General features: G+C 35.9%; 1 protein-coding gene across 1 annotated transcript; it reads left to right on the plus strand.

Moving 5' to 3' along the window:
• The first annotated feature begins 7532 nt into the window (after positions 1-7532).
• Positions 7533-10467, plus strand: LOC142539272 (uncharacterized). Its single transcript, XM_075644608.1, has 7 exons — positions 7533-7684; positions 7810-7926; positions 8568-9035; positions 9122-9261; positions 9422-9542; positions 9852-9992; positions 10243-10467. Exons 1-7 carry the CDS (start codon positions 7604-7606, stop codon positions 10324-10326), a joined length of 1152 nt encoding a protein of 383 aa, XP_075500723.1. The 5' UTR covers positions 7533-7603; the 3' UTR covers positions 10327-10467.

A 10467-nucleotide genomic window follows, 5' to 3' on the forward strand; every position in this document is an offset into this window, starting at 1 on the left:
ATTATTGGGTATAAACAATCAATTAATAATATAAATTAAAGAAAAATACCTACCTGGTATTCGATTCTGGTTATCGATATCAAATTCTGTTGTACAATTCCGAAACATTTGACATCACAAGATAATCATTTTCATACAGTAAAAATCACATATCTGTCATCCTGATCGGTGCTCTGCTCTGATAATCGAAATTAAGTTCTGGACATTCTAGTTAAATCTCTAAACTGCCGTAATTCTTGAATTCAACTCTGATTCGGATTGAACTGTATATAATCTCAACGGTTCACAATGATCTGTATTAAATACTGCTGTAAAACTATAACGATACTCAGGCAGACACAAAATAACAATCGTATACGATAATCTGTCAATTCAGACCAAAAATAAATTTCTGACAATTCTGACATTTCTGAAATTTCTGATCTTTCTGATATCGATATAATTCTCAGCCACTGATCATAATCTCAACGGTGTCAACTCCAATCAGTATACTAACTTCAGATATCATATACTCTGAATATAATCTGTTTCAAGCAGAATTCATATCTGAAAAATTTCTGTATACAATAATCACATTTCTCAGAATATCCCATTCAGTCTTCAGTTATTCGATTCAATCAATCAGATGCTGCGGATATATCAAAATATCATAGATACAACGAGCATGAAATCATCAGAATATCTCTGAACATACTGAAACATGCCAAAAGAGAAATACTAAATCAGATGTAACTCCTGGTCGGTACTCTTCTACTGATCTTTCAATTCTTTCAATTCATTCAGTGTCATTCTGTACATTCAATGTCATTCTGTGCTGAATTCTAAAGCACAAACAGTACCTGATCTCAATTCAATTCTGAAATCTATCTTTCTGATATAAAGCAAATCTGAAATCTTATCTGGGCAAACATCAGCCAACTCGTATATCATTGACAAATCTGTCAATGCTAGACTCGATTTCAGTATGTCTACTGAATACATAAGGATACCATCTGTTCCTTTCTGTATCGATCGAGTCATAGACACACACAGATATCAAAGGAATTCTAAATCTAGAATCCTTACCGTGAACTCTCTACTCATCAGCCCTATCTGGTCTGAATCTTATACTCTCCTGAAAGGAATCTATAATAGTTATGTACTTGTTCGGCATATTAATATCAATAATGCAATCAAATCAGAAACACAAGTACATCATAATCTAACTCGGTCTCATTCTCATCTTACTGTAGTATACAATATTTCACAGAAATCTTTGATATCAATTTTTCTTTCTCAGAAGGTACAAAAATTAATACTACAGCAATACAGACCCTACAGACACAGCATATCTCAATGCAACTCAATCAAAGATAATCGTAGGCAATGCATTAGTATATATCATTACCTATGCAATATAATCATAAAGTAACAGTACCTGCCACTATATCATCAAGTGCCTCTTGGGTCTGTTCCTCGGTCACTACCACCAGATGGTCCTGATCCCTGAAATCTTCGGGAATCTCTCTGGGGACAAACTCTAGCAAAGTGTCCCGGCTGTCGGACAGATACGACAACTACCAGTCACTCCCTGGCATTGCTCTGTGAATGTCTCCCTCCGCAAATCCTGCAATACACTCCAGCATAACTTGGGCTGGAACCACTGGAGCTAGTTGAACCGCTCAGTCCGCTCCCTAACTTCTTGAATGGCTTCTTTCGAGCTTTCAGCAAATCTTGCTTTCCACTCGTGCTGCCGCGATCAAATCGGAGAGGGGATTGCTTGTGGCTGGGGTTGCATCGCACACACCCTTTTTAATTGTCTAATCAGACTCGCCTCCGCTCTCTTCGCTTTACTCAAGGCATCAGCAAAATGATAAGGTCGCTGCATATTCATCAATGCAACTATCTCCGAGTTCAATCCTCTGATGAACTGATCCGCTACAGCTTCATCATTCCCAATTACATGAGGAGCAAAACGCAGTAGAGTAGAGAATTTCGCAACATATTCTTCAATATTCAGTTGGCCTTGTCTCAAATTCTCAAACTCTGCTTTCTTGTCCTCTCGGTACGAAACTGAGAAAAATCTTCGATAAAATTCAGTTCTGAATATATCCCACGAAATCACTGTACCTCTCTGTTCTAGCATTCTTTTACTTGTAATCCACCAACTCCTAGCAGTCTCTCGTAATTGGTGGAATATCAGTTTAATTCTCTGCTCATCTGAATAATCAAGTAAATCAAACAGTATTTCTATGTCATCAAACCAGTTCTCACAATCTTCAGACGTCTCGATACCACTCAGAATCGGCGGCTGAAATTCTTTCAACTGTATTTCCATCTGAGTTTCTGATACATCTATCTGTTCAGTTGAAGTACTACCCCTTTCTGGAATTCTCCGTGGAGGTATATCTGCTTATCAAAACATTAGTACTCAAATACTACAAATCTGTTCTAATCTTTCTTTGATCATCTTACTGCTGATCATGAATCAGATCTGATTCATACTCAATAATACATAATACCAACTCAAATCAGATAATCAGGTAACCATGTATTTCAAAGCAGTAAAACATAATCTCATGCTAGCATACGTAATGTCAATCAACATTAAAATAAATCTCATGCTAGCAATCACATGCAAGGAAAGAAAACTCAATCTACCCCGCTCATTCTCTTCTATCTCAATCTAAAGGATCTATCGCTTTGATACCACCTGTTGTGAGGACCCGGACGCTAATCATCTTATTAATCATCTTTGAGATTTAATTATCAATTAAGATAAACAGGGTCTAAAAATTTTTTCTTTAAAATGCGGTGCGGAACGTAATGGAATCTAACTAATATACATCTCAGTATAAAAGTACAATAGTGTACAACAATTATTCAAACTAGTCTAAGGTTCAACTACTAAATTTCAAGTATTAAACCAAGTCTACAATAAGTCCGGAATCACCACTCTAACTCATCTTCTCTCATCATCTTCTTGACCCCGATCCTGTCCCACCTGTTGTCATGCACACATACAAAACAAGACAACAGCCGGATACTCCGGTGAGAATAAATCTCAGTATAAATACTGTATACATGCAGTTAACTGAATTAACATAAAAACATGAATTATATCTTATCACATGTAGTATAATCAAACAACATGTACCAATACCAATCTGTAAATAAAACATAAATCGTAATCTACGAAACATAAATCAATACGGATCTGTAAGTCGAATTCTAGTCTCAATATCTAAGACTCGACTCATCTCTCATTCTAATCTAGGGATCCCGATCTAATTTAGACTTTGGTATGCTGTATCGAATGTCTACAATAGACGTCGATCTACATCCAAGCTCATCGATACACCGTAAGTCTAGAGTCTACGCGGTTCTGACAAAGACTCGGCGATTCTGCCCTAGCTAGGCTGATCTGCCCTAGACTCAAGCTCTGGCTCTGCTATGATTCAATAGACTAAACATATCAATCTGATAAGCTGCAAATATCAATGCAATAAAGTAAAGTATGTGATTTTGGGAAACTCAAGTCAAACCTAACTCGAGTTGTGCAATCCCGAATCAACATTTATTTATACATTTATCTTCACGATCTGATGAAGACGAAGTCTCGTATTCCAAGCTGTCCATACCCAGTCTGGCAATGACAATCGCATAAATACAATATCAGTATATAACTCAGTTCAAAACATGCTCTGGTCAATACTCAAATCAAGCACAATCTGATTAATGTCGATGACATAACAATACAATCTCAATCAATACTGAATCTGATCAATATCAATCAACTGATGTTTCGACGGCATAATAATACAGTCTTGATAACCCCGTCAATCTCAACATCACAGATATAATATCAGAATTCATAATCAGTATCAATACAATTCATAATCTGAATAATAACACCACTCTGATATAGAATCTCAACTAAATCAACTCTAAAATTCATAATAATTGTATAACCAGTCTATTCTTTAATCTGACTTAAATTATACAATGTCTACTGTAGCAGAAACATCATATCTGATTCGTATTCAATTCTGACAATATCATAATTTCAAATCATGTCTAAACGTAGCAAAACTTACGTCCAGTTGTAGCCTACGTCGATAGGAACACAATACCGCAGTCGGATTCAAAATCAGATAGACGAATTTCTCACAAAAGGCGTAAGGATTTCCTTCCTTTCTCTGAAGCTTTTCCTATACGATTCTTTCCTTTTGTTTCCTTATTTCTGAAGAATTGCAAGGTGTATATATATATATATACACATCTCGTACATGCAACAAGCCAAGTGGCTCGGTGTGCCTACTGCACGTCTCGCGCATATGCGCGACTAATATCGGCGCATATGCGCGAGACCTACTGGTATCGGCGATAAGCTTCTCGGCAACTCGCGCATATGCGCGAGGTCCTCTGGACTTCGCTTGCACAGGCTCGCGCATATGCGCGACTCACTTCGCGCATATGCGCGAGGTCCTCTGCCCATGTCGCGCATATGCGCGCATCTGTGCCGCGCATCTGCGCCTCGCACACTTTCATGCATTATCTCGTCTTTCCAGGTCCGATCCTTTCCGTCTATAATCATATCAATTATCCCCAAATCATTTCAGATTAATAGGATAAAATTCTCGGGCCTTACAATTATTGTAGTGGTTGATTTGAAATAATTATTGTAGTGATTGAGGGAAAAGCTGAAAACACGTTCAATTAATGTAAACTCATTTTACAATAACGAGGGAACTCAATAAATAGAGCTTATTTATTTCATTTCATATCATCGTTTTCAAGTTTTTCTCTCATCTCAATATATTATTATTTGAGTGTATTGTTCTATAATATTTATGAGATGTTTTGTTCTCGTGTATTAAGAAAGCATTTGTTTTCTTTGAAAATATAGTGAGTGCTGTACACCATAAAATATCATAGTGGAATTTTTTATCGTAATAATTTTTAGGATTTTCACGTAAAATCTCGGTGTCAATTTTATCATTTATTTTCATATTTATATATCAAGATGTCGTACCTGAGATCAATAAGTGGTACCAGAGTCTTGGTTTAAAATTTCTTAAAATTCGGAGTATGCTATGTGGTTGCAGCTTAAACTAATATTCTACATCAGAAAAAGTTTTTTATTTTAGATTTTCTATTAAGATGAGATTGTGTGCAGTGTTTGACCTGTATCTAGAACAGCTATTGTGAAAACGACATTTTTTCATGGAGATTTTGAAGAAAAAATCTATATGCTTCAGCCAGAAGGTTTTGCAGAAAAAAGCAAAAAAAACTTGGTTTGCAGGTTGAACAAATCTCAGTACAGTCTCAAACAGACACCGAGGTGTTGGTACAAGTGATTTGATTCTAATATCACGAGCCTTGGATACAACATACTTAGTGAAGACCATTGTACATATTTCAAGAGGTCTGGTGATGAATATATCATTTGATGTTTTATGTGGACGACATGTTAGTAACATACCCTAACAAAGATCAGATTAAAAAATTGAAGATACAGTTGGCTAGGAAATTTTATATGAAGGACTTCGGACCAGCAAACAAGATTCTAGATATACAAGTTCACCGAGACAAAAGTAACATAAAGATTTGGCTTTTGTAAAACAATTATTTGAATAAAATCTTGCAACGCTTCACATGCAATATTGTAAGTCAATTTCAACCCCTCTTCTTGTTAAGTTCAAGTTATCCTTAAATGTGTCCTAAGAGTAAATCAGATAGGATGAGATGTCTCGAGTACCATATACATCAGTAATGTGAAGTTTGATATTCGTCATGATCTGTACAAGATCAGATATTGCACAAGCAGTGAGAGCAATTAATTGGTATATGGAGAATCATGGAAAGCATTGGAGAATGGTTAAGAGGATCCTTAGATGCATTAAGGGCACCTCAAATGTTACATTATGTTAAGGATGATTGGATTTATATATATATATGTTGCAAATTTTGGAATTCCTTGTTGATCGATCTCGAATATATATAAAATTGTGATGGTTAAATTTTTTTTTATAGAGTTTTGAAATCCTTATTGATATCTTAATTAAAGATAGGTTTTTTTATGGAGTTTGATCGAATCCCTGTACGTACTCTAAGAGTTACGTTACAGTAAGGAATTTGGGTTACTTAACATGTAACTAAGGTTTTATTTACAAGTTCTATGTTTCACTTAATTGGCCAGAACACTCGCTGTTACCCTATGCATGCATGCATGCTTAATTTTTAGACGAGCAATGCATGAATCATGTAATTTCCAAATTAATTAATGGCGACAAGTCTCATATTGCAATGTAACTATGACAACCATGTGCCATATAGAATATATATGCAAAGAATTATTCTAGATTAATTATCATGTCGATGGATTCAATATCCATATACATCAGCACATCGATATTGATTAAAAATATGCAAAGCCTTTTTATAATAATAATTATTATTATATACACAAACTATTTATTGTCGTTATGTATATAATTAACTAGTTGTCTTGCATTAATAAAAAATTTGAACTTTGCTAAGCCATCCAAATAAGGATATATGTCCAGTTTGTTACTTGATCATGTATTGTTCTGTTTTGTAATTATGTTTTATAATAATTCCAACGATAAGAAAAGAAACTAACCATTTCTTTGAATGGTTTTTACCATAATAATTTTTAATGTTTTTTCACGTAAGATCTCGGTGTCCAATTTTATCTTTTATTTTCATATTTATATCTCAAGATATCGCATATGAAATCAACACTGTAGTTGTTTGCTCATGACAAATTGCTCACTAGAGATAGACAGTGTTACATTAAGGAGAATACTTGTGTATTTTGCAAAATCAGTGAAGAATCTGCAGCCCAACTCTGCTTTGCAATGCTCTGTTTCGAAACAAGTGTGGAAGGAGATAAGAGATTGGCTTGGGATGCGCAAGCTTATGGGGTCTGCCGCCTTGGTTCTGGAACCTCTATCGAGAAGTGGACAAGGGTAATTCTATTACTGTCCAATATGAGATGCGTTGCGTTAGCAGCTTGATGTATACTTTGCTCATGTGGTTTTTGGTTGATATTTCTGCTTGTTATTTGTGTTGTTTTATTATTAGCTTGTCCCGCTGATTGTTGATCTTTGACTTCTTGTTATGCTTTTTGTTATATACGAGGATGTCCAGTTTACTTGTACAAACTTATTTATCTTTTTAATGGATTTATTCATTAAAAAAAATTTAAAAAGTTACGATATCTTAATTATTTAAATAAATATTAAATATTAAATGACAAAAACTTATGTGAGACGGTCTCACGGGTCGTATTTTGTGAGACGGATCTCTTATTTGGGTTATCAATGAAAAAGTATTATTTTTTATGCTAAGATTATTACTTTTTAATGTGAATATCATTAAGATTGACCATTCTACCTACTCATATTGAATTTGGTGTGGTCTTCAGAAAACTAGTGTTAGTTTTAAGTGAAAATTACCCAAATAGCTAAAAAGTGTGGGCTCAATACAATTTGGGCCGAATCCTAATTCCTAAAAATTGAGACTATGGGCCCCTAGTTCCGGCCTAAAATCTGCCATTAAGTCTGCAACCTCAGCAGTTTACCTTCGCCGCTGTTCAATGGCGACTGAGAATAACTCGAAGCCAAACAGCCACCCCAACAAAATCAACAAGAAAAGAAAACATTACCTCCCTTACAATGTACTCCTTTTCAGTTCATCTCTTTTCTCATTATAAAACTTAAATTTTATTTATTTATTTTCAGAATTTTATTTTAAGTCGATTGTTTATTGTTAAGATGATATGCTTTTGATGAGTTTTTTCAGAGGCCAGTGAAGAAGGGCGCTCACCCTTTATGCCCAGGAGTTCAGGGTTTCTTCATAACATGTGATGGCGGGAGGGAACACCAAGCCTCGCATGAAGCCATCGATGTTATTGACTCTGTATGCATATATTTTTATTTTTCCTTGAGAACAAAGGAAGAGGAAAAGTTTTGAGTTCTTGCTTTTTGTTTGCTGTCTTATGTGTTAAATTGAAGCTTTTTGTTGTTTTCATGTCGATTATTGCTATGGGTGTATGATATTAAAGTTTTGATGGATTCGGGAGGAGGGGTCAGGGTTGTTAATTTGTTATCGTTAACGTCTTGTTCTATGAGTTTACTTGCTTTTAAAGATTTTCATTTTCATCTCATAAATTATGATTTATCTACTGCACCCTACTGCTCCACTTAACATAAGCTTTAGAGACTCAAATTATCTCCACTGCCTTTGCTTAATTAATTGGTGTTGTGTGATCTAAATTCTACAGTCCTCCTCTTGTACTCACGTATGGTTGGTAGGGACCTAGTACCTCTTTGTTTTAAGAATTCACAGTTCGTCTCCAAAAACATGTTAAGTTACCATCTCCCGAATAAATACCGGGACCATTTGTTTAGCCTTGGATCCAGATGTAAGAATTACATTTTTACTGGTTGTGTCATCTACCACTACCTGGATTTGTTTGTTGTATCTGTTAGTTTTTCTTCTCCACCTTCTCTTTGAAGCTAGTTATAGTTAGTTTTATGATTTGTTGTTTCTCGATGCAGTTCTTTGAAGAGGTTGTGGAGGGGATTGAGTCGAAAGTTGAGAAACTGAAACCATCGGTGAACCCTTTGAACAAAATAACCAAATTCTCATACTCTGATTCATCCAGTAGTGATGATGAAGGTAATGATGAGAATAAAGATGCAGGAGATGATGGTCAAAGGGATGGAGATGAATTGCTGAAAAAGAATGTAGATGAACCTGTTATTGCAGTAAACATTGATTCAAGACACGAGACAGGATCTCAGAATGAAGATGATGCATCTTTCGAGAAGAAAACACAAGAAATCGAAGAGAAGCCTGAGGATCACCTCAATCAAGAGGCTAAGGCTGCGGTGCCTCATGTTAAGAAACAATGTGTGCGAACAGGTACAGATGAATCCGGAAATGGCTCGTCTCTCAAGTTAGAAAAAAAATCTGTCGACCAGCTAATTGAAGCTGAGCTTGCGGAGTTGAGTGACAAGAGCAAGGTGAGTGGAAAATGCTGCCAGAGTTTTTTTTTTATTGAAAAACATGTGCTTTTGCTATTGATGCAATGTCTCTTTATAAAAAATAGAGGCGTTTTAACAAACTAGACCCTGCTTGTAATGGCGTTGTCTTCATACAAATGCGCAAGAGAGATGGAGATCCTAGCCCAAAAGATATCGTCCAACACATGATGACCTCTCTTGCATCCACCAGGAAACATATCTCAAGGTCCGTATTTATAAGTTGCTTCCTCTTAATGTATTTTACAAGTTGCTTCCTCTTGATTCTCCCCCTAGAGTAAATAAAGATGGGTTTTTTCTGTGTCTCATTCATTTATTATTTTTGACATTTGGCATGAGTGAGCTTAGAACCTACTATCTCTTAACAGGTTTTTGTTAAGAGTACTTCCCATAGAAATTTCATGCTATGCATCAGATGAAGAAATCAGAAGAGCTATCAAACCTCTAGTCGATAAGTATTTTCCGGAAGAAACTCAGACCCCGCTTAAGGTAAACGTACAACCCAGTGATTTTTTCAGCCATTTTGTATTTTGTACTTACCGAACCATTGTGTACTCGGTGTACCCACTTAAGGTAAACGTACAACCCAGTGATTTTCAGCCATTTTGTATTTTGTACTTACCAAACCATTTTATACTCGGTGTAACCAGTTCTAGATTACATTAACGAGTCAAAATTCGAAAGGGTAGTCATCTAGCTTGTTGAAGTTACTTCTTTGAAGTCAATATATACTGTACAACTACTCTCAGTCATACATGACAGATTAGATCTCCATCTTAATTACTATTTCCACCACAGTTTGCAGTTCTCTATGAAGCTCGCGCAAATACTGGCATTGATCGAGCTAAAATTATAGGTGCAGTTGCCAAATCGGTCCCACCACCGCACAAAGTAGATCTTGGCAGCCCCAACTTGAGTATAGTGGTCCAAATTGTCAAGGTACGAAAAACATTTTTTCCGAGATTCAAACCAGTGCATCTCTATATATATCCGTCTAGACCACAAAAAAATGTGATAAATTGCGGAGGGGACTCGAATTTGGTACTTTCTAACTGGAGGAAGGTGCTGTACAAGCTAGAAGCTGTTGATGTGTGTTTCTCTTGCAAATCAAAGCAACAGAATCCATTGGAGACTTTGGGATGGACTTGTTTCTAAAAGTGCTGACACACTTGTTCTTCATTTCTTTCAGACTATATGTTTAATAGGCGTTGCCGAAAGGTACAAGGAACTGGCCAAGTACAACGTGAGGCAGCTCACATCAGTGACAACATAGCGACAGCTAGGAATACTCCAGCGTCAGTAGTTGCTCTAGATTTGGTTCTTATGATTTCAGTTTGCATAATGGTTACATGTTCAAAAACGAGTCTGAAACTGGTTGAGTTAATGAAAACCGAGATCTAATTTTTGGATTTTA

Source organism: Primulina tabacum, chromosome 3, assembly GCF_025594145.1.
Source record: "Primulina tabacum isolate GXHZ01 chromosome 3, ASM2559414v2, whole genome shotgun sequence".
NCBI lineage: Eukaryota > Viridiplantae > Streptophyta > Magnoliopsida > Lamiales > Gesneriaceae > Primulina > Primulina tabacum.